Genomic DNA, 25,106 nt, shown 5'->3' on the forward strand with positions numbered 1-25,106 from the left:
CCCCGCTGCGCTGGGGGCGGATGGTGCCACTGCTGCCAACCCACCTGCCCCGGGCAGTGCGGTACCAATGGGCCGTGGTCGCTGCTCCGGCCCTTGAGGAGTCGGAAGAGGGGCTGGATGGAGGAGGCGGTACCAGACCGGTCCTGGAGTGAGCACCGGGGATACCTGAGCGTGAACCCAGCTGGGGCGGGACGCCGGGTTCCCGCTCCCCGAGGCAGCCAGGTGAGTAGCTCAGAGCCCGGCCCCGGTTGCTGGGTAGCCGCCCTAGGGGACAGCGGCCGGTCACAGCCCCGTAGCCGAAGCAGCGCGTTGTTACTGGGAGGAGGCCGAGCTCCGCCGGGATCCCCTGACTCCGGGAGCCGGGGCTCGCGGTGACGCAGGAGCCGTCGCGGCTCTGCTGCCACCTGCCGGCGGGGTCCCGCTCTGGGCAGACGCGGAGAGACGATTCCCAGCCCGGCCGGTGCCCTGCGCCCCACCCGCCGCCAGGGGCCGCTGCCGGCCCCGCTCCCCGGCCGGCTCCTCCCCGCACGCAGCTCCCGGACCCTGCCAGCGAGGCCGCGGCTCCCTCCCTCCCTCCCGGCTGCGCTCGCTCTGCTCCGCCCGGCAGCGGGGCCGGCCCGTGGCGAGGCGGCGCCGGGACTCTGCCCAGCCCGGAGCGGGAGCGGAGCTCGGGCTCGGCCGGGCCGGGCCTGGCCCCTTGGGATCCAGCCGCGCGGCTCGTTCCCTGAGCGGGGCGGGCGGGCGGGTCTCGTCGTGACTTCCCGGGTCCCCGCGGAGCAGCCTCGCCCGGTGCCTGCCCGGGGCCAGCCGGCGGCGGAGCTCCTCGGGCCCGGGGCGCGTGGGGACTCGCTCATGTCCGCCCCCGGGCCGCGGTGAGGGGCGAGCTCCAGATCCGAGCTCCGGCTGCGCCTGGGCCGGGAACAAAGGGCCATGGCCGAGCGGGCCGCTGCCCAGGTAAGGGCCCGGCGGGGGCTCCCCGAGCGGGGCAGGAGACCGCCTGGCGGAGGAGCCTGGCGTGGGCCCTGGCGAGCTTCTCCCTGGCCTGGCCCCGGGGAGCGCGGTGCTGCCCGCTCGCCCCCGGGGCAGGGCACGGCCCAGGCTGGAAGCTGAATGGGGAGGAGGGTCCGGAACCACTGGGGCGGATGACCTGGCTGGTGTTTCCCAGACACCGGGGACGGCTCCGCTGGTACGGGGAGCGGGGCCCGGGGCTTTGCTGCTCCCCCAGCTGCAGGGACCGGCCTCCCAGCCGGGCCCGCCCTGGCACCAGCCAGCGCTCCAGCATGGCAGGATCGGGCCCCTGCTGCGGAGCTCGAGGGGAGCAGTTCGTACCCGTTTGTTGTCGAACCATAACTCAGGGTATTGTGTTGCGCGCACACACAGTAGCATCGCAGCCGCCTTCCAGAGGTGGCAGAAATGAGCTTTACGGGACCCTGTGACTATTGGAGAGTCCCTCTCTCTAACTAAGGGGAACATGTTTATGTTAATGATGATGGTTAATAATGCAGTCTCTTTTATTTCCCAACCCTTCAGGTGTTGAGCTTTTATCTTTCCTTTCTCTCATAGTCTGGACCGGAGGGGTGAAATCCTAAAGTGTCTGTTGACTTGACCCATAACTCCACAACCCCATTTCTGTGACTTTATTTCACATCGTAACAGACCTTAAGGGCTCTGTGTTGTTAGTAATGGTGGCTTTGTTTCTCTAATTTAATTACTTGGTTTTTATTATTCTTTGTATAGCTACTTTAATTCCTCAGAGTTCAAAAGCTTTTCATAAAAAGTATCCATATCTACTGGGCTCCCTAAACAGAGAGACCTCTAGGTGGAATGCGCCGCCTTTACCAGCGTGTGCAACACATGTACACACAGTCCAGGACAGGATATCAAAAATGACTTAATCTAATTCTGTGGGTGAAATCTATGAAGGAGGAAAGTCCAGAATTCTCTTGTTAATACCATGACTCTTGTGGAAAGTATTGAGGAATGTTAAATGACCTCAAAGAGTCAGGTTCTCACTTTTTCTCTCTCATCTGAAGATATGTCTATGTTGCACACCACTGGCCACGGCTTGTATGGTCTGTGTAGCTGCACGCTGCAGTCATAGGTAGGCTGCAACCACCCTGCAGTATGTAGCTACACCCAGCAGTGAAAGGCTTTAGCAAGGGGAGGCAGTGGGGAAAGGCTTCTGCAGTGAGCAGTTGCTGGAACCTTTCCTGTTGCCTCTTCCCTGCCAGAGCCTTTTCCTGCGGCTGGAGTCTTTCACTGTGGCGGGGAAAGACTCCAGCAGTTCCCTGCTGCCAGAGCCTTTCCTTGCTGCAGAGATCTGCCAGAGCCTTTCCCCACTGTCTTTCCCCCTGCCAGAGCCAGCCTTGCGGTGGGGAAATGCTCCACCAGCAGGGAGACAGTGGGACACTACACGGCTCAATCTAGCAGTATACACAAGGGAGGCACAGCTTGGGCTTGTAGAGAGCTGTGTAGGGTACAGACCCGAAGATTCTGCCATGTCTTTACTCACCTAAGCAGTGCCTCACCGTCTGCACTGCTGTTTTTGCCTGTGCTAGGGAGCATGTATTGTATGTACTCTGTACACTGCCATAGGGAGAGTGCAGTGTAGACAGACCTTGAAAGATGGCACCTCAGTAGCATGGCACCTCAGTAGCACAGCGCCTCTTAGAATATCTGATGAATCTTTGCTTAGACATCAGTGCAGAACCAAATTGCCAAAACCATTTCCAGCAGCAGCCAGGGTCTTACTTCTAGGGTTTCCTCCTGAGAACTGACAAGGTGTCTCTCCCTTATTGTGTGTATTCCAGTGAGAATGTAACCTAAGGATGGTATAGGAGTGAGATTCTTAATGGCTTCAAATCCATAAGAACATACATAAGAACATAAGAAAGGCCGTACCGGGTAAGACCAAAGGTCCATCTAGCCCAGTATCTGTCTACCGACAGTGGCCAATGCCAGGTGCCCCTGAGGGAGTGAACCTAACAGGCAATGATCAAGTGATCTCTCTCCTGCCATACTGTGACTCTCAACAATCTAAATACTATTTAAGAGTCTGGCACATGTAGGGAAAAGAGACTACAGACATATAAGAGAGTGATGTTAATTTCCCCTTTTCTAAATCAATTACAAGATTGAAATATAACTCCCCCTTTAACTGAAGCCTGTGGGTCCCTTAGATATGAGCAGTAACTGGACATGTGCACTGACAGCTTTTTGAAACCCATGGGAATGTCCCCATAAGACTTAAGATCCAGTACCAGGTATTGCTAAGAGCAGGAGACTCTTGCCCTGTTTCTCTCTATAGCTGACCATGTGACCACAACTCCACGTCTAATGTCTGTCTTTGCAAACAGGGTCCAGAACTGGATGCGGTGACACAGTGCCCATCTCCTTTACCACCTCCCATTGTCTCTGAACGAACTTCTGAAAGAGAAACTCAGACTGCAGAGATTTCCCTGACTGTTGTGGCAGCAATTCAAGCCGTAGAGAGGAAGGTGGATTCTCATGCCACACGGTTGTTGGATCTGGAGGGGAGAACTGGGATGGCTGAGAAGAAATTAATAGACTGTGAGAAAACAGCAGTGGAGCTTGGCAACCAGTTGGAGAGTAAATGTGCTGCACTGGGAACTCTGATCCAGGAGTACGGGCTGCTGCAGAGGAGGCTGGAGAACATGGAGAACCTGCTGAAGAACAGGAACTTCTGGATCCTGAGACTCCCCCCAGGCACTAATGGAGAAGTCCCTAAGGTAATAATATCTCAGCTAGTGCTGGCAGGGAAGACTAAATGTTAAACCAGGCTCTAGAGCTTTGCATGCAAGCTCAAGCCTGCAGTTTGGGTGCAGAATTAGAGGCACATTTTACAAGCGCCTACTGCAGACTAGAGAACAATAGCACATATACTATGGCTGGAGTCAGGGGTTGGGGGGGAGCTGGGAACAAGTGAGCCCGGGTGAGAGTTAATTAAACTAGGAGTTCAAAGAAATTCAGAAATAAAACTGCCCCTTAATAGCTTCATACCTCTTTTCCCTCTCGGGAGCTGTTTGTGGGAAGTGGATCAGAGGAGACTGTCCCTGTTATGAACAAAAATATTAACATAAGAACAGCCATACTGGGTCAGACCAATGGTCCATCTAGCCCAGTGTCCTGTCTTCTGACAGTGGCCAATGCCGGGAACTTCAGAGGGAATGAACAGAACAGGGAATCATCAAGTGATCCATCCCCTGTCGCTCAGTCCCAGCTTCTGGCAAACAGAGGTTAGGGACACTCAGAGCATGGTGTTGCATCCTTACCCATCCTGGCATTGATGGACCTGTCCTCCATGAACTTATCTAATTCTTTTTTGAACCTTGTTCTAGTACTGACCTTCAGAACATCCCCTGGCAAAGAGTTCCACAGGTTGACTGTGCGTTGTGTGAAGAACTTCCTTTCATTTGTTTTAAATCTGCTGCCTATTAATTTCATTGAGTGACCCCTAGTTCTTGGAAGGAGTAAATAACATTCCCTTATTCACTTTTTCCATACCAGTCAAGATTTTATAGACCTCTATTATGTCCCCTCTTAGTCGTCTCTTTTCCAAGGTGAAAAGTCTTTCTAATCTCCCCTTGTATGGAAGCTGTCCTATACCCCAATAATTTTTGTTGCCCTTTTCTGTGCCTTTTCCAATTCCAATATATATATTTTTTGAGATATTATTTGATGCAGTGACCAGAACTGCATGCAGTATTCAAGATGCATGTACACCTTGGCTTATATAGAAGCATTATGATATTTTCTGTCTTATCTATTAGAGCGGTAGCTGTGTTAGTCTGTATCCACAAAAAATCGAGGAGTCCGATGGCACCTTAAAGACTAACAGATTTATTTGGGCATAAGCTTTTGTGGGTAAAAAACCCACTTCTTCAGATTAAGCTTTTGTGGGTAAAAAACCCTCTTCTTCAGATGCACAAAAGCTTATGCCCAAATAAATTTGTTAGTCTTAAAATTTCCACCGGACTCCTCGTTGTTTTTGTCTTATCTGTCCCTTTCCTAATGATTCCCAACATTTGGTTCACTTTTTTTAATGGCTGCTGCATATTGAGTGGATGTTTTCAGAGACTGACTCCAGGATATATTTTTTGAGTGGTCACAGCTAATCTAGACCCCCATCATTTTGTATGTATAGTTGGGATTATCTTTTCAAATGTGCATTACTTTACATTTATCAACATTGAATTTCATCTGCCATTTTGTTGCCCAGTCACTCAGTTTTGTGAGATCCCTTGTAACTGTTTGCAGTCTGCTTTGGACTTAACTATCTTGAGTAATTTTATATCATCTGCCAATTTTGTTACCTCACTGTTCGCCCCTTTTCCCAGATCATTTATGAATATGTAGATCGGCACTGGTCCCAGTACAGACCCCTAGGGGACACCACTATTGACCGCTCTCCATTCTGAAAACTGACCATTTATTCCTACCCTTTGTTTCCTGTCTTTTAACCAGTTACTGATCCATGAGAGGATCTTCCCTCTTATCCCATGACTGCTTGCTTTGCTTAAGTCTTTGTTGAGGGACCTTGTCAAAGGCTTTCTGATAGTCTGAGTGTACTGTATCCAGTGGATAACTCTTGTCCACATGTTTGTTTGACTCCCTCAAAGAATTCTAATAGATTGGTGAGCCATGATTTCCCTTTCAAAAGCTGTGTTGACTCTTCCTCAACAATCCATGTTTGATAATTCTGTTCTGTACTATAGTTTCAATCAATTTGCCTGGTACTGAAGTTAGGTTTGTCGGCCTGTAATTGCCGGGATCACCTCTGGAGCCTTTTTTGAGAATTGGTGTCACATTAACTATCGTCCAGTCATCTGGTACAGGAGCTGATTTAAGTGATAGGTTACATACCACAGTTAGTAGTTCTGCAATTTCATATTTGAGTTCCTTCAGAACTCTTGGGTGATACCATCGGGTCCTGATGACGTATTACTGTTTAATTTATCAATTTGTTCCCTAAGCTTCCTCAGATTTGTCATCTAAAAAGAATGGCTCAGGTGTGGGAATCTCTCTCATCCTGTGCAGTGAGGTCCGATACAAAGAATTCATTTAGTTTCTCTGCAATGGCCTTATCTTCTTTGACTGTTCCGTTAGCACCTTGATTGTCCAGTGGTCCCACTGATTGTTTAGCCAGCTTCCTGCTTCTGATGTACTACATTTTTTTTTTCCTGTAGGGATTTTTTTGAAGTAGGAATTTCTCAGATCCAGTTCATTAGGATTTGGGGGTAACGGTTCATGGCTGGCAGTCTTCTGCCAAAAGCCAGACTTCTCCTTAGTGTATGCATAACGTGCCTCAGGTGGCACATGACGAGGATTCATCATTGTATTTGGTCTGCTGGTGGATCGTTAGCTTCCACAGCCAAGGCCGGGTACTGATGGGGAGTGTGACGTGAATGCTGATCCATGCCCCCAGTAGCCAGACTGATTCCCTGATGTTACAAGCTGCTATTCGTAAGGCAACCAAGCAGCGGAAAAGAGCAGGTAAGGGGTGTCTGAGGATAGGGAAGGGTGGCAGGAAGCAACAGATAGGTGTTCTCTGGTGCCAGGCAAGAGGGCATAGCTGGGACTCAGGAGGAGGGAAACAGGCTTGATGTACTTAAAATTGAGACGAGATGAACAATGCAACCAAAGAAAAAATAAAAGTTCCTTTAATGTTCGTTCATATTTGCGTTGACAGCTTTTGCACTTCACAAATATTTTAGCAAGCATGTTTACTTGTGGAAATGTCATTTTTTTAAATTAAATAGTGCTGCATATTCATAGAGACTATCAAATTTATAAGTGTGAATACTTGACTGGAGACTTCATTCTGAGTCATAGTTGTCCAATCGGAACTGAAACAAACGGCTGTGTGTCCAATCCAAACTGCTCCTTGCAAATACTCATAACAAAGTCCTTGCAAATTAGCTGCAGTTTGGAATTATTTGCAGAAATAATTAGCTGGCAAATAACCTTGAAAACAGCAATCTGTTTGATTTGCATCAGGTGGAATTCACCATATGAATGAAAAATGATCAAATATTTGCCCAGCTCTGCAGAAAAGAGCTGCCTCTGTGTGTATCTGAAAACTGTAAACATTTCTGAATCAGATTTGTATTATAACTAGTGTGACAGACCCAAACCAGTGGGGTATAGGAGTCTGGTAGAGGGCAAATATACTGGTCACTGGATGAGCAGTTTTCTGTTCCCTGAGTGACCAGAGCAGAGGCTGCACTAGAGTAATCAGGAACCTGCTAGAACCAATTAAGGCCGACAGGCTGATTAGAACACCTGCAGCCAATCAAGGCAGGCTAATCAGGGCACCTGGGTTTAAAAAGGAGCTCACTCCAGTCAGGCGGTGGGGGGGAGCCAGAGGAGAGGAAGTGCGTGTGAGGAGCTGGGAGCAAGAGGTGTGAGGAGCTGAGAGTGAGAGGGTGCTGCTGGAGGACTGAGGAGTACAAGCGTTATCAGACACCAGGAGGAAGGTCCTGTGGTGAGGAGGCCATGGGGAAGTAGCCCAGGGAGGTGTAGCTGTCATGCAGCTGTTACAGGAGGCACTATAGACAGCTGCAATCCACAGGGCCCTGGGCTGGAACCCGGTGTAGAGGGCGGGCCCGGGTTACCCCCAAACCTCCCAACTCCTGATCAGACACAGGGAGAGTTGACCCAGACTGTGGGGAAGATCACTGAGGTGAACAAAATCTGCCAATAAGTGCAGGACCCACCAGAGTAGAGGAGGAACTTTGTCACAACTGGTGTTAACAGTGGGATTGAGTGGGCACGGCACGGCAGAAGAAAGAGGGTGATTAAAAAAAAAAAAAAAAGTAGAGGGTTTATTTTTTTTTCACCACAATGGATGACTTAGTACGGGCATTGATACAAGCTACGGCAGCCCAGCAGGAGGCTACCTGTGTCCAGGCAGCCGCCCAACAGGAGGCAGTGCGGCAGCAGCAAGAGACTAATCGCCTGCTGATGGACCAGGCTTCTCAAGTCCGAGCTATGTTGCGGGAACTGGTAAACCAGGTAAAGACCCTTACAGAGCTGAACCACGGCCATGATGGGACGCAGATCATACGGGCCAGCCATTGGCTGCAGAAAATGACGCGGGAAGATGATGTAGAGGCATACCTTCTGGCCTTTGAGAGGACAGCCCTACGGGAGGCCTGGCCTCGAGATCAGTGGTCTGGCATCCTTGCCCCATTCCCGTGTGGGGAGGCCCAGAAGGCCTACTGTGATCTGCCCGAAGAGGCTGCAGCAGACTACCACCAGCTGAAAGCAGAGATCCTGGCCAGATCTGGGGTAACGACCGCAGTGCGGGCCCAGTGGTATCATGAGTGGAGGTACCAGGAAAACAAAACCCCGCGGTCCCAATTGTATGACCTCATCCATCTCGCATGAAAGTGGTTGTGAACGGAGTTCCGGAGTCCGGAACAGATACTAGAGGTTCTGGTCATCGACCGATACATGAGGGGACTATCGCCAGACCTTCGTGCCTGGGTAAGTCAGAACGAACCCTCCACCTATGATGAGGTTGTTGCACTGGTAGAGAGGCGAAGGACAGCGAGGGAGCTGACCCGACCAGTTAAGGAAGAGACACCCCAAGTTAAACTGGCAGCACCAAGCCCTAGAGCTCGGGTGACTGGGCCACCAGGAGGGCCCAGGTGGAAAAAGAGAGGGGCTGAAGGCTCACCAGAAGCCACAAAGAGTCGGAGCACTGAGGGAGAAGAGGATCGTGATGTTAGACTGCCCAAGCCAAGAGACCAGGGAATGCCTAAGGCCCCATATAGATGTTATGCCTGCATGGAGTGGGGACATATAGCTGCACAGTGTCCCAATGCTGAGGAGCTGATGCAGTGTAGCCTGGGGAACTGGGCGGACCCATGCTCCCTAATCCACCTTCTGGAGGTCTCACTAACCCCACATATGTACACCCAGGCCAGTAAAGCTAAATGGGGTAGAGACCACGGCACGGGTTGATTCGGGGAGTGCTATCACGCTTGTCTCGGGGAAGCTTGTGAAGTGTAGTCAGCTGCTGTGGGCTAAGCGTACGGGGATAACATGCGTCCATGGGACAGTTGGTTATTACCCCACCATCCCAGTAAAACTCGAGATTCAGGGAAACACTACTGAGGGAGCAGCAGGTGTAGTCCCTAAACTCCCATACCCGGTGCTCATAGGGAGGGACTTCCCAGGGTTTGGAGACTTACTCCCAGTAGGAGGATTGGAGGAAAAGGGGAACCCTGAAGTTAGTGAGGCCTCCACAGTAGACTGTCAATCCTCAGTCTTTTCTGAAATATCCCCAGATTTTTTTTCCATTCTCAGACAGGGTAGAAAGTCGAAAAGGGAAAGGAGGGCAGCTAAGGCCTTGGGAACCCGAATACTGACTGAAAGCCAGAGGGTCACTCTCGTAGGTAGGTGGACCCGAGCAGCTGAAAAGGAGGCCACCCAGGAGGGAGAAGCACCCGAGTCTGACCCCCACCCTAACACTTCTGAACCAGTAGAGGCAACAGAGACTGGGCCCCTAGATCTTAGGCAGATTAGACCCGGGAGAGGAAATTTTGGACAGGACCAGGCCGAAGACCCAAGGTACGACAACATTAGAAAGGAGGTGACTGAAATAGATGGGGTCCCCGTGGAAGGGAAAACCCAGGGACCAGGACCGTATTTCATAATGAAGAAGAATCTCTTATACCGGGTTGCACCAGTACAGGGGCAGAAGGTACAGCTGATCCTAGTACCTCAAAAACACCAGAACGCTGTATTAAGTCTTGCTCATAGTCATCTTTGGGGGGGGGCACTTGGGGGTAGAGAAGACCCTGGCACGAGTCCTATGACGGTTCTTCTGGCTCGGAGTACATGAAGAAGTGCGGAGGTACTGTGCGTCCTGCCCGGAGTGTCAGCTGCACAGTCCCCATCCCCACCTGAGGGCACCATTAGTACCCCTTCCCATCATAGAGGTCCCCTTTGAGCGAATAGCCATGGACCTAGTGGGACCCCTGGAGAAGACGGCTCGGGGCCACCAATATATACTTGTTGTTTTGGACTATGCTACTCGCTACCCAGAAGCCGTCCCCCTGCAGAACACGGCCTCTAAAACGATAGCCAAAGAGCTGGTGGGGATCTTTGCCTGAGTGGGGCTACCAAAGGAGATATTAACAGACCAAGGAACCCCATTTATGTCAAAGCTTATGAAGGACCTCTGTACGCTGCTCCATATACATACCCTGAGAACTTCAGTCTACCATCCACAGACTGATGGGTTGGTAGAAAGGTTTAACCGAACCCTCAAGGCTATGATATGGAAGGTGGTAAGTCGGGACAGGAAGGATTGGAACACCCTACTACCCTACCTTATGTTCGCTATCCGGGAAGCACCTCAGGCCTCAACTGGGTTTTCCCCCTTCGAGTTATTATACAGGCGTAACCCCCGTGGCATACTAGACATCGCCAAAGAGATATGGGAAGAGGAACCCAGTGAGGGGAGAAATATAATAGAACATGTAATACAGATGCGAGACCGGATAGCCCGGGTCACCCCTATTGTACGGGGACATTTGGAAAAGGCCCAGGATGCCCAGAGAACCTATTCCAATCACCAGGCAAAATTCCGACAGTTCCAACCAGGGGCTTTGGTGATGGTGTTGGTACCCATGGCAGAAAGCAAGCTTCTGGCCCAATGGCAGGGGCCCTATGAGGCAGTTGAACCCGTGGGAGAAGTAACCTACAAGGTGCGGCAGCCAGGACGCCGAAAACAAGAACAGATTTATCACATCAACCTTCTGAAACCCTGGCATGCACAAGAGGCGTGCATAACTGTCCAAAAAGACCTAACCCAGGAAAACAAGCCTTCCAAACAGGTGAGAGCGTCTCCCGATTTAACACCAGACCAGAAGAATAGTAAGTAAGTAATAAGTAATAATTGGAGATATACCAATCTCCTAGAACTGGAAGGGACCTTGAAAGGTCATCGAGTCCAGCCCCCTGCCTTCACTAGCAGGACCAATTTTTGCCCCAGATCCCTAAGTGGCCCCCTCAAGGATTGAACTCACAACCCTGGGTTTAGCAGGCCAATGCTCAAACCACTGAGCTATCCCTCCCCCCTTGAATGAGGTGTCTGAGATGATCTTCCGGAACCAAGATGTGTTCTCGACAAAACCGGGTCGAACAACCGAGACATATCACCACATCGTCACGAACCCTGGGGACAGAATAACAATGAGGCCCTATCAGGTGCCAGTGGCCAAAAGGGAGGAAATACAAGGAGAAGTAAAAAAAAAAAAAATGCTGGAGTTGGGGATCATTGAAGAATCCCAGAGTCAGTGGTTCAGCCCAATCGTGCTGGTGCCCAAACCTGATGGCACCACAAGGTTTTGCAATGACTTCTGGCGACTAAACGAAGTATCCCAGTTCGACGCGTACCCCATACCTCGCATAGATGAGCTAGTGGACCGTCTGGGTAATGCCCGGTACTTGACTACTCTAGACTTGACAAAGGGGTACTGGCAGATTCCCCTTGCGGAAGACGCAAAGGAAAAGACTGCGTTCTCTACACCAGAGGGTCTTTTTCAATATACTGTCCTCCCTTTTGGACTACATGGGGCTCCAGCTACTTTCCAGCGCCTCATGGACAAGCTATTACGCCCGCATACCAGTTATGCTGCTGCCTACTTGGACGATGTGGTCATTCATACCCCAGACTGGGAAACCCACCTAGAGAAGGTGGAGGCAGTCCTTGATACCTTCAGGCGAGCTGGCCTTACAACAAACCCTGCCAAGTGCGCTGTAGGGTTTACGGAGGCCAAGTATCTTGGCTACATTGTGGGAAAAGGTCTGGTAAAACCCCAAGTGAACAAGTTGGAGGCCATTCAAAATTGGCCCCAACCATGTTGCAAGAAACAAGTCTGGGCACTCCTAGGTGTAGTGGGGTATTACCGACGATTTATCCCCCACTTTGCCCCCTGACAGATCTAGTAAAAGCCCGTGGACCTGATCTGGTGAGATGGTCTGACGCAGCAGAGAACATAAGAACATAAGAACATAAGAAAGGCCGTACCGGGTCAGACCAAAGGTCCATCTAGCCCAGTATCTGTCTACCGACAGTGGCCAATGCCAGGTGCCCCTGAGGGAGTGAACCTAACAGGCAATGATCAAGTGATCTCTCTCCTGCCATCCATCTCCATCCTCTGACGAACAGAGGCTAGGGACACCATTCTTACCCATCCTGGCTAATAGCCATTTATGGACTTAGCCACCATGAATTTATCCAGTCCCCTTTTAAACATTGTTATAGTCCTAGCCTTCACAACCTCCTCAGGTAAGGAGTTCCACAAGTTGACTGTGCGCTGCGTGAAGAAGAACTTCCTTTTATTTGTTTTAAACCTGCTGCCTATTAATTTCATTTGGTGACCCCTAGTTCTTGTATTATGGGAATAAGTAAATAACTTTTCCTTATCCACTTTCTCAACATCACTCATGATTTTATATACCTCTATCATGTAGTCTCCTCTTTTCCAAACTGAAGAGTCCTAGCCTCTTTAATCTTTCCTCATATGGGACCCTCTCTAAACCCCTAATCATTTTAGTTGCTCTTTTCTGAACCTTTTCTAGTGCTAGAATATCTTTTTTGAGGTGAGGAGACCACATCTGTACACAGTATTCGAGATGTGGGCGTACCATGGATTTATATAAGGGCAATAATATATTCTCAGTCTTATTCTCTAGCCCCTTTCTAATTATTCCTAACATCCTGTTTGCTTTTTTGACCGCCTCTGCACACTGCGTGGACATCTTCAGAGAACTATCCACGATAACTCCAAGATCTGTTTCGTGACTCGTTGTAGCTAAATTCGCCCCCATCATGTTGTATGTATAGTTGGGGTTATTTTTCCAATGTGCATTACTTTACATTTATCCACATTAAATTTCATTTGCCATTTTGTTGCCCAATCACTTAGTTTTGTGAGATCTTTTGAAGTTCTTCACAATCTGCTTTGGTCTTAACTATCTTGAGTAGTTTAGTGTCATCTGCAAACTTTGCCACCTCACTGTTTACCCCTTTCTCCAGATCATTTATGAATAAATTGAATAGGATTGGTCCTAGGACTGACCCTTGGGGAACACCACTAGTTACCCCTCTCCATTCTGAGAATTTACCATTAATTCCTACCCTTTGTTCCCTGTCCTTTAACCAGTTCTCAATCCATGAAAGGACCTTCCTTTTATCCCATGACAACTTAATTTACGTAAGAGCCTTTGGTGAGGGACCTTGTCAAAGGCTTTCTGGAAATCTAAGTACACTATGTCTACGGATCCCCTTGTCCACATGTTTGTTGACCTCTTCAAAGAACTCTAATAGATTAGTAAGACACGATTTCCCTTTACAGAAACCATGTTGACTATTGCTCAAGAGTTTATGTTTTTCTATGTGTCTGACAATTTTATTCTTTACTATTGTTTCAACTAATTTGCCCGGTACCGACGTTAGACTTACCGGTCTGTAATTGCCAGGATCACCCCTAGAGCCCTTTTTAAATATTGGCGTTACATTAGCTAACTTCCAGTCATTGGGTACCGAAGACGATTTAAAGGACAGGTTACAAACCTTGGTTAATAGTTCCGCAACTTCACATTTGAGTTCTTTCAGAACTCTTGGGTGAATGCCATCTGGTCCCGGTGACTTGTTAATGTTGAGTTTATCAATTAATTCCAAAACCTCCTCTAGTGACACTTCAATCTGTGACAGTTCCTCAGATTTGTCACCTACAAAAGCCAGCTCAGGTTTGGGAATCTCCCTAACATCCTCAGCCGTGAAGACTGAAGCAAAGAATCCATTTAGTTTCTCCGCAATGACTTTATCATCTTTAAGCGCTCCTTTTGTATTTTCATCGTCAAGGGGCCCCACTGGTTGTTTAGCAGGCTTCCTGCTTCTGATGTACTTAAAAAACATTTTGTTATTACCTTTGGAGTTTTTGGCTAGCCGTTCTTCAAACTCCTCTTTGGCTTTTCTTATTACACTCTTGCACTTAAGTTGGCAGTGTTTGTGCTCCTTTCTATTTGCCTCACTGGGATTTGACTTCCACTTTTTAAAGGAAGTCTTTTTATCTCTCACTGCTTCTTTTACATGGTTGTTAAGCCATGGTGGCTCTTTTTTAGTTCTTTTACTGTTTTTCTTAATTTGGGGTATACATTGAAGTTGGGCCTCTATTATGGTGTCTTTAAAAAGGGCCCACGCAACTTGCAGGGATTTCACTTTAGTCACTGTACCTTTTAACTTTTGTCTAACTAACCCCCTCATTTTTGTATAGTTCCCCCTTTTGAAATTAAAGGCCACAGTGTTGGGCAGTTGAGATGTTCTTCCCACCACAGGGATGTTGAATGCTATTGTATTATGGTCACTATTTCCAAGCGGTCCTGCTATAGTTACCTCTTGGACCAGCTCCTGCGCTCCACTCAGGATTAAATCTAGAGTCGCCTCCTTGTGGGTTCCCTGTACCAGCAGCTCCATGAAGCAGTCATTTAAAGTATCGAGAAATTTTATCTCTGCATTTCGTCCTGAAGTGAAATGTTCCCAGTCAATATGGGGATAATTGAAATCCCCCACTATTATTGGGTTCTTAATTTTGATAGCCTCTCTAATTTCCCTTAGCATTTCATCATCACTATTACTGTCCTGGTCAGGTGGTCGATAATAGATCCCTACTGTTATATTTTTACTAGAGCATGAAATTTCTATCCATAGAGACTCTATGGAACCTGTGGATTCGCCTAAGATTTTTACTTCATTTGAATCTACACTTTCTTTAACATATAGTGCCACTCCTCCCCCTGCACGGCCTGTTCTGTCCTTCCGATATATTTTGTACCCCGGAATGATTGTGTCCCATTGATTGGTCTCAGTCCACCAGGTTTCTGTGATGCCTATTATATCTATATCCTCCTTTATCACAAGGCACTCTAGTTCACCCATCTTATTATTTAGACTTCTGGCATTTGTGGAAGCATTTGAGGAAGCATTCACAGACCTAAGGACTGCCCTCTGCAGTAACCCTGTACTGATAACCCCTGATTTCACCAAGGAATTTATCCTGCAGACAGATGCATCGGTAGTAGGGTTGGGGGCCGTTCTATCACAGATGGTCAGGGAGGAGGAACACCCATTTCTCTACCTCAGTAGGAAACTCCTTCCGAGGGAACAAAAATATGCAGTGGTGGAGAGAGAGTGCCTCGCTGTAAAATGGGCCATGGAAGCCTTGCGCTACTACTTGCTTGGGCGCAGATTTGTCCTCGTGACCGACCATGCCCCTCTTCAATGGATGCAGCGGAACAAGGAGAAGAACACAAGGGCGACCAGGTGGTTCTTATCCCTCCAACCTTTCCAGTTCCGTGTGCAACACAGAGCAGGGAGCCGTCACGGCAATGCCGATGGCTTGTCACATGTGCACTGTCTGGCTTCCCAAGCTGCCCAACCCCTTGGTGTTGAGCCGGGGGGAGGGATATGTGACAGACCCAAACCAGTGGGGTACAGGAGTCTGGTAGAGGGCAAATATACTGGTCACTGGATGAGTAGTTTTCTGTTCCCTGAGTGACCAGAGCAGGGGCTGCACTAGAGTAATCAGGAACCTGCTAGAACCAATTCAGGCAGCCAGGCTGATTAGATCACCTGCAGCCAATCAAGGCAGGCTAATCAGGGCACCTGGGTTTAAAAAGGAGCTCACTCCAGTCAGGCGGGGGGACCCAGAGGAGAGGAAGTGCGTGTGAGGAGCTGGGAGCAAGAGGCACAAGGAGCTGAGAGGGAGAGGATGTGCTGCTGGAGGACTAAGGAGTACAAGCATTATCAGACACCAGGAGGAAGGTCCTGTGGTGAGGATAAAGAAGGTGTTGGGAGGAGGCCATGGGGAAGTAGCCCAGGGAGGTGTAGCTGTCATGCAGCTGTTACAGGAGGCACTATAGACAGCTGCAATCCACAGGGCCCTGGGCTGGAACCCGGAGTAGAGGACGGGCCCGGGTTCCCCCCAAACCTCCCAACTCCTGATCAGACACAGGAGGAGTTGACCTAGACTGTGGGGAAGATCACTGAGGTGAACAAAATCTGCCAATAAGCGCAGGACCCACCAGAGTAGAGGAGGAACTTTGTCACACTAGTGACAGTCCAAGCTGTGAACCTCCGGTCTGGAACAGAATTTCTCCAGAGTTCTGGAGCAATTGAACATGGGGTTTGAGGTTATATCCTTCACAGAAATGAGGATCAACTGTGATGCCTGATTCTGATCTCATTTAATAATTTGACACACATTATAACTTGAATAATTTCAGTGGCCTAGGTCCCAGTTTATATTGATGTGAGTGAGATCAGAATCAGATCTGTGGGGTTTGGATAAACTCTGATCTGGATTTGAAGCCAGCAGTGTTCAGAGCCAGGGTTTCAACTGAGATCCATTATGTTGTGGAAATAGGAATCTGAGAATTGTTTCCAGATACACATGTGAATAGATTTCTGTGTTGTGGATTGTTCACCTCACTGAATTAGCTTTGACATCTGAGTGGGATGGAGAGAGGTTTTATTCCTCTTTTGCTGAAGTTAAGAAATCAGATCCCAAGATATAAGTGTTGCAGAAGGTGCTAAGTGTGTAATATTTGTGATTCCAGGTGCCTGTGACATTTGATGACGTCTCAGTCTATTTCAATGAGAAGGAGTGGGAGAAACTAGACGAATGGCAGAAGGAACTGTACAAGAATGTGATGAAGGGCAATTATGAATCTTTGATCTCCTTGGGTAAAGATCAGTTTTCACCTGTTTGTTATAAATGAACTTCAGAGATTTTACAGGCTGGCTTCAGCTCAGGGTATTTTTTCATTCCTTTCGGTGGGTCAGCACGTAGTGTCCTCAGTGCCTTTATGACAGAAGGTCAGCTCCCTTTTAAAAGTGGACTTAAAAATACACAAGGTTTGTACCCCTCCTTCCCTTGCTTTCTAGCTTTGGGTAGTCACTGGACATGAGTGTGTTCATCCCTTAGAAATAAGGCTCTGATTTTTTTCACGGTGGTCGCGGAAGTCATGGAATCTGCCCCAGGTGGCTGGAGCTCTGAGTGGCCCTGCCCCCCCCCGGAGCTCTGAGTGGGTCCCTGCAGCTGCCTAGCTGTTGCGGGACAGTGTGGGGGCCCTGCAGCTCAGCTTCCCATTTTGTTATGGATATTTTTAGTAAAAGTCACGGGCAGGTCACGGGCTTCTGTGAATTTTTCTTTATTGCCCGTGACCTGCCCGTGACTTTTACTAAAAATATCCATAACAACATCTTAGTCTTACTTATAAACACTGTTAGGCGATCCTCACATCAGGGCTGAGACATGCTGGCAGAGCAGCTTGGGAAAAGCCTGCACTGGCTGCTTATGCTGCACCTATTTGCTGGATAAACACAGGACACAGGTCTCCAGAACTTTTAATCCAGTGCCTTTAAGGAGTGCTGAGCTCTCTTTAAAATGGTGCTTTGGATATAAAAGCTGCTGTAGACATGCCGTATAGACACATAATGAAAGGCTGACTTTCAGCATTGACCTAGTGCTGCTCCCGTTTAAGTCAATGGGAGTTTTACCACTGACTTCAGTGGGAGTGGAGTTTGGCCAATGCTGAACTCCTCTGAAATGTCCCCCCCAAAATTTCCTTTGCTAAAGGGTGGTGGTTGGTCATCGCTTCTGGAATCTGGGGGTGGGGGAGAAGTGACTTTATGGAAAATGGCAAATGCGCTTCTTGTACGCAGATACTTTTCAAATCATTATGATAAAGAGCAAGTGCCCTAAAGGGACACTGTCTAGCTGATTTCAGACTCCGAGTTAAATGTAATATTTCAGGTCTTATGTTGGTTCCTGTGTCGTCCTGTTGATTTTTGTGACTTTATTGCATTTTTTAAACAAGTTTAAAATAAACTCTCCTTTTGCTGTTTGAAGCCCACCCGTGCCTGAGTGTGCATGCGCGTAGAAACGCACACACACAAGGAATGTCGACCCAAGTTGGGGTTGTAATTTCCAGCTCAAGCAGACATACTTGTGCTAGCTCTGATCAAGCTGGTGTGCTAAAAATAGCAGTGTAGGTGCGATGGCACAAGCAGAGGGAGGAACTGTCCGTCCCGAATACAAACCCATCTGAAACTCTAGGTAGTTACTCAGGTGCTTAACCTCTCCTGGTGCTTACGCTACCATAGCTACGCTTCTATTTTTAGTCCACTATGTCTCCTTGAGCTGGAAATTATACCTCCAGCTCCAGTGTAGACATACCAGTCCCAACCACCACACACACACATGCAGGAGAAACAGTAGAATTGCCTGTGCAGGCAGTGCTGTCAACTGCACACTGAACAAATTGGAAGAAACAGAGGAATAACTTTTGCCTACTCTGACAGTTACATTTGTCTTAGGTGTTAGTTGTAGCACGAGTGGGTTGCCAGCTCTGTTGAAGTCAATGGGAGTTTTACTGTAGACTTCAGTGGGACCAGGATTTCACCCAGGAAGCTGAAAAATTCTCAGCGTGGTTGTTTTTGTTTTGAAGTTGAGGGTGCCCCTTTAATCCTTTCTTTGCACATGAGGGGTCTCAAATTCCATTAGGCCTGGAAATTCCTGATTTTCATCTGGGGAACCCAATCAAATGCTCATGAGATTCATTTCCCTTTTGCAGAGTCTGCATTAAAACATTCTTGTGTCCATTCACTGTACCCATCATATCCAGGCGAGGGGAAACGTTGTTAAAGCTTATGGCACAATAATCTCTTTCTCATTGAATAGACTCTGCAATTTCCAAACCTGGTGTTTTGTCACATACCGAACAAGGAGTAGAGTCACGGGTCAGAGGGCAGCAGGACTCAGATGAGGAGAGAGAGATCCTTACTGACCCCAGTGCAGGTGAGTAGCAGATTAATGCAATACAGGGTAAATGTATTAATTGTAGCATCTGAGAAGTAGAATAATGATATGGTGCGTTGCACATCTGGGGGCACTGATTCTGGGCAGAATGCAGAGCTCTATCAGAGATGGAGCAGAGAGAGAACAAGGGCAGAGTATTCCTTGCTGGGTTGCTACAGTGAGGAAAGAACAGAGACAGTAAGGGGAGAGGGAAAGCACAGTGGGGGTTAGAGACAATCTTAGACTCAAGGGAGCAAGGTTAGGACAGGTAATTACTCAGCATCCAGATATAGGTCAGCCTGCAAAATAGTGACACTCCAGGCTGCGGAGAGTCATGGGAACAGGGCACTGTAAGTGGTGGAGTGACTCAGCAGGGAAGACGATGCAGCTGCAGTCAGCCAAGAGGCTGGAGATGAGGCTGCACAGAAAGGTGATGGAGGGTTGGGGTGAGATGGTCTTGGAGAAAGAGATTATACTGGCTATCGGATTCTGGACCCCCTGACGTTTGCAGTGTTGGGATTTAGGAAGATCATTAACCCCGGGAATGTTTGAGGTGACTGAGGCACTACTAAAGACTTCGGCAGTAGTGGTTTGAGGTCAGGGAAAATCACCTGCTGCAGGAAAATGCAAAAATGGCAAATCAGCCCTAAAATTGTGGTGTCCTCAGTGCCTCTATTCTTTCCGTGATGGGAATGCTCTGTGAATCAGAAAAGGATTATTGCTAATGGTTTCTTTATATCCCAACTCAGTGGAATGAATCATATCTGGGTTCTCTCTTTATTTAAGCAGGTATAAGGGTTGTGATCAAAACAGAGGAGATTCATCCTGAGGACTGCCCTGAAAACCTGGAGCTGGACAGAATGTTGGAACGATCAGAAGGAAGTTTCCAGAATCCAGACCAGGAAGTAACCCATGGTAGTCTGTATGGCTCAGTAACGTCTCCGAGAAACCCCTCAGGGAACTGTCTGGACGAGTCCACCGAATATAAAACAGATTTCAGCGAAATCAGAAGAGTCATTGTTCAGCAGGGTAACTGCACAGGTGAGTGGCTGTATGTGCTATATGTGAGAAAAGCTTTAGGCCAAGGAGAAGCCTTGTGTTACATCAGAGGAGCTGAGCAAAAGCAGGACTGTGTGAGTGTACAGAGTGAGGAGAAGCTCCAGGGTACAGCAGTGATGTACAGTGCAGCAGAGAATCCATACGGGAGGGAAGCCCAGAGTCTGCCTGGGTTGAGGGAAACTTTTAAGCAAAAGAACAGTCTTAAATCCCCCCCAGAAACCCATGCAGGAGGAAAACCTGTGGAAGTAGTGACCACGAGAGCAGTGGAAGTCACACAGCCAGGCAGGGGACTCCAGAGTAAGACACACCAGACACATCTAGTACATGTCAGAAACGTCTCTCTGAAGACCAGTCCTACTGCACAGCAGAGACTTCATTCATTAGGCTGTAACAGGTCACTAGCATGTTCCTGGTGGGGTGAAGGCTTCGACCACTTTTTGTGTCCTATTAGACATCAGAGACTCGAGTGTGAGAGGAACTCTGTTACAGTGCAACATCTTGTAAAATGCCAGTGAGCCCACACTGCAGACTCTCATTACATGGAATGGAGCCAGCCATATCCGCTTCTCCATCACCAGCTAGTCTGCTCAGAAACTGGATCAAAACACTGGAGAAACGAAGTGCTTCAGAGATAAACCAGCTCGGATATCCCCAAACAGTGCTTTCCCTGAGGATTTACCACACCCTAGTCAGCTGTCGAAAGCAACCCCCTCTGGGTAGAAGAAAACTGCTGTGTAAATACTACAAGCTAAAATAGGATTAAGGTAGAAGTGGAAGTGTGTTAGGATGACTGTTACTAGGAACTAGAGTTAAAGGGCTTATTCCTACAAGGCAAGGAATTGGGTATAAAGTTATTGGTGGAACCTGCTAGGGGATGCAGACACCCGGACTATCTACCGGGCCTGTATGTACACGTTGGACATTCTGTGCCATGTAGCGTGACTGGGAACTAATCAAATACCACGCCCAGTGGAAAGCAGAATCTACCTCATAGTTAACCCAGAGGGGCCTGATCGCCATGCCAAGATTTCCAGAGATTCATAGATTCTGGGACTGGAAGGGACCTCAAGAGAGAGACCCAGAGTGATGGTTAACTGGGTCCTGTGATTAGTGCAAATATTTTTCATTCTGCTAAGTCTGTCTTGCTAATGTGGCCAAAAAGGAAAAGCCAGCCTCGTCCTGGTTCTGTGTGGTCATAGTGATTTCATCCCATTTTGCCTAACACATCCTTTTCCTACAATTGGGGAATGCAGAGGGAGAATCCTAAAACAAACCTAAAATGGATCAAATTGTTTTAGCCAAATTAACATTACTGGAGTGCTCTATTCCCATCCAGGACTTTACCATCCAAAGTGAAACTTGGATGAAAGTCCCCCACCTTGTAACTACGTATTATGTGCTGCTTTATGGTATTTTGTGTTGCCAAGATCTCTTTGGCCTTTGTGAAGATCAATAAAAACACACATCCCCCTCCCCACTTTTTAAAGAAACCTTTTCTTGTTTCTCTCAGTAGCTGGCAGCCAACTATTTATCTGGGTTCTATGTGCCTTCCTCTGTGTTCTCACCTATCCCCTACCCACACACAGTGAATTGGAACAATTTTTGACAAGACTTTTAGTTAGCTTATTTCATAGATATGTTTAGCTCCATCCTAGGTGATCCTTGATGCATGTGATGATAATTTGCTGCTGTTGTGGTGGCGGTGTAGTGCTGTCCTGTAGGAACCGAGCTGTCTCTCACTTACAAACCCTGACTCTCTAAAGTGTAAAAGCTGATAATAGCTTTGTGTATATACAAATGGCAGGACCGAGTCAGACTCCTGCTGCAGGACTTAAGGCTGGCAAACAAGCGCTGTTCTCAGGTTGGGGGCTGCACAGTGTCATTGAGGATGTTTCTGATCTTGCTGAGAATGATCTATATTCAGCCAATATTTTATTAACAAAGGGACACCACAGACTTGTGTCCCTGAAGTGTGTGCCAAGCCACATTTGTTTCAGGGAGAAGTGGGTGAGGGGACTGCTGAATAGATTAATTTGTTTTCCCATTTAAACACATATGCCTCCTCATATCCACGTTGCTGAGGAGTCATGCTTAAATGAAGCTGCACTTTGCTGGAGAGGTTTCCTGAAAAAATATCCTGAGTATACAGACAATTTAGCTTAGTGTTCATTTGGCGTTGATCTGAAGCCCATTGAAATGGGATTTTATGGGGTGATCTGCATGGGTCCATCCCCAGGGGATGTTTTTTAAATCCTTGCGATTCAGTGAAATCTAATCCATTTCAAATGAAAAAAAAATTGTTTCAGAAGAATATTTACAATGAAAGCCCCAGGCTAAGTCCTCTCTGGTAGGTTCTGGTGTATCCAGATCCAAAGAGGGAAGTGACTGTACATGAGACAGGCAAATTGCCCCACACTGTCTCAATTTCAAAGCAGAATTTTTAAAAAGGGCTCCTGGGAGCCCCTGCCAGCACATCACTGACATGTGGAAGAGTGAGGACAGATTAATGCAAGACTTCTAGTCTTGAGAACAGAGTTACCAAGAGTGATGATGGAGCCAAAGTCCTTGCACAGTTTCCTGCCAAGCTGCATTAACCTGGTAGCAGAATGTCAGTTGTGCCCTAATAGCTCTGTGCCACAGGGACAGCTAAAAGCCTGATACCCTCAAAACAAAATCTTAGAAAATGGCAGCAAATTGCTGAGCAGCTCTAAAACAGTGGAATCTGTAATGTTCTTCCAGAGCTGATTCTCCAGTATCCTTGAGTAATGTCCTAGAATTCCCAAACATTGAGACAGGCAAGCAACATCTTTTGACCGCCTCTCTAAGTAACACATCCAGAGGGTTTCTGCAGGAACTCTGGCAGGAATTCCTTGCCAGAGGATGTTGTGAAGGCCAAGATTATAACAGGGTTCAAAAAAGAACTAGGTAAGTTCATGGAGGATAGGTCCATCAATGGCTATTAGCCCAGATAGTCAGGGATGCCGCCCCAGGCTCTGAGTCCTCCCTAGCCTCTGTCCGCCAGAAGCTGGGAATGGGAGACAGGGGATGGATCACTTGATGATTCCCTGTTCTGTTCTCTCCCTCTGGGGCACCTGGAACTGGTCACTGTCGGAAGACAGGCTACTGGCCTAGATAGACCTTTGGTCTGACCCAGTATGGCCGTTCTTATGTCACTTGCTCTTAAAAACTCTTCAGGCAATTTCCATTGTGTATCAAGAATATCTTAATCATAAGAGGCTTCCTTTATCCTAAGCAGATGAAATTAATGATGTCTTGGTTCTCTTTTAAATTCTCTCAGATGATGGGATTGTGATCAAAACTGAGGAGGAGGATGATCCTGACACCCTGGAGCCATATGCCATGTTCTCAGGCAGAGCAGAGCAGCAGATTTTCCAGAATCATGAGCAGGGGACAACCTGTGAGGCTCAGTGCAGTTCCAAAATGCAACAGCGAAACCTAATCGGAAACAGGCCAGGGCAATCTTCTCCCTGTGAAAGAGACTCCAGTGAAACGAAGACAGTCATTGTCCACCAGAGAAACCGCACCAGGGAAAGACCTTATATCTGCCCTGAGTGTGGGAAAAGCTTCATGCTGAAGATCAACTTTATAATCCACCAGAGGAACCATCTCAAAGAGGGGCCCTACGAATGTAATGAATGCGACTTAAGCTTCAGGATCAAGCAGCAGTTTATCCTGCACCAGCGCAGCCACACACGACGGGGAGTCGGCCCGGCCCGGCGTGTGGAGAACTTCAGAGACAAGCACAGCCTCAAGCCAGAGCAGAGAACGCCACCGGCAGGGAAACCCTATAAATGCACAGAGTGTGAGAGCAGCTTCAGCCACAAGTCGAGCCTCAGCAAACACCAGATCACGCACGTGGGGGAGCGGCCGTACACGTGCAGTGAGTGCAGGAAGAGCTTCCGGCTGCAGATCAGCCTGATAATGCACCAGAGGATCCACACTGGGAAGAGCGAGATGTCCTTCATATGCCCTCAGTGTGGGAAAAACTTTAGTCGTCCCTCCCATCTCCTCAGGCACCAGAGGACTCACACGGGGGAGCGGCCCTATAAATGCACCCAGTGCGAGAAAACCTTCAGTGAGAAGTCTAAGCTTACCAACCACTACCGCATCCACACGCGGGAGCGGCCGCATGCCTGCACTGAATGCGGCAAAGGCTTTATCCGCAAGCACCACCTGCTGGAGCACCAGCGCATCCACACTGGGGAGCGACCCTACCACTGCACTGAGTGCGGCAAGAACTTCACTCAGAAACACCACCTGCTGGAGCACCAGCGGGCTCACACCGGCGAGAGGCCCTACCCCTGCACTGAGTGCACTAAGTGCTTCCGATATAAACAGTCCCTTAAGTACCACTTGAGGACGCACACGGGGGAGTAGGAGCCGATGGGAGCTGCATCCCACCTGGGCATTTGAGTCAGGAGTCTTTGTGGAAGGAAGCAGTGGTGCAACAGTGTGTAGGGACTGATAATTTGATGTAAAACAAAGCAAATAACATGCAGCAAAATTTAAAAGACCAGAAAAAGCTAATTTAGGGTAAATATTCATCATAATGTACAGGATATTTTGCTGAAGTAGGACTAACTGCTTTTTAAATCTATTCCTTTTGATAATAAATGTGAAGTAACTTTTATTTGATAAGCAAATTTAAGATTTCAGTTTTTTTAAATATATAATTTTACACTGTACATCGTACCTTTTAATCTGGAAAATCCCGGAGTGGTTTACATGCCTTCTACAGGGATCGTGTCACCTGCTGCTGAGATGCAGCTGCCCCAGGGTGGAACATGGCATCTCTTTAACAGTGCACAGCAATAGTATGTGCTCCAATCCCGGTCGAGGTTATTAGTATCTCCACACAGAAACTACACAAAGAATTTTGGATGGGTTATTTAGATATAAAATGATAAAGGATGGCTTGCCCTGACACAATCACTAATTATACAGTACAGTGGAATCCCAGTCACATTAGAATAGTCATGCCACCTGGAAGCCAGCCAGCCACCTCTTTACCCCTCTGGGAAGGGAGACAGTGTAAAGTGTAAATTTGTCTAGCTGACTGATGTAAACGTCCTGCTCTTGTGATGAAAAGGATCTACTCAGTTATCCAGTCTGTCTCCCTGCCAACAC

At 48.1% G+C, this 25,106-nt stretch overlaps 1 protein-coding gene across 2 annotated transcripts; it reads left to right on the plus strand.

Annotated features, from left to right (window-relative positions):
* The first annotated feature begins 705 nt into the window (after positions 1-705).
* Positions 706-24,617, plus strand: LOC120393535 (zinc finger protein 777-like). 2 transcript variants are annotated; one of them, XM_039518150.1, is made up of 6 exons: positions 706-954; positions 3,357-3,749; positions 16,657-16,783; positions 18,783-18,899; positions 19,689-19,940; positions 23,257-24,617. In XM_039518150.1, exons 1-6 carry the CDS (start codon positions 931-933, stop codon positions 24,354-24,356), a joined length of 2,013 nt encoding a protein of 670 aa, XP_039374084.1. In that variant the 5' UTR covers positions 706-930; the 3' UTR covers positions 24,357-24,617. The 2 variants fall into 2 exon arrangements, with proteins under 2 accessions (XP_039374084.1, XP_039374083.1); XM_039518149.1 differs by having other exon boundaries at positions 708-954; positions 19,686-19,940.
* The last annotated feature ends 489 nt before the right edge of the window (positions 24,618-25,106 follow it).

Source organism: Mauremys reevesii, unplaced genomic scaffold (genome assembly GCF_016161935.1).
Source record: "Mauremys reevesii isolate NIE-2019 unplaced genomic scaffold, ASM1616193v1 Contig22, whole genome shotgun sequence".
NCBI lineage: Eukaryota > Metazoa > Chordata > Testudines > Geoemydidae > Mauremys > Mauremys reevesii.

What these genes read in the sequence shown, in the direction of transcription:
- LOC120393535 (XM_039518149.1), top strand. Translation starts at nt 931, where the DNA reads ATGGCCGAGCGGGCCGCTGCCCAG. An exon ending in TGAATCTTTGATCTCCTTGG is followed by an intron (nt 16,784 to 18,782) that starts GTAAAGATCAGT and finishes CTCATTGAATAG; the next exon opens with ACTCTGCAATTTCCAAACCT. An exon ending in TCAGCAGGGTAACTGCACAG is followed by an intron (nt 19,941 to 23,256) that starts GTGAGTGGCTGT and finishes AAATTCTCTCAG; the next exon opens with ATGATGGGATTGTGATCAAA.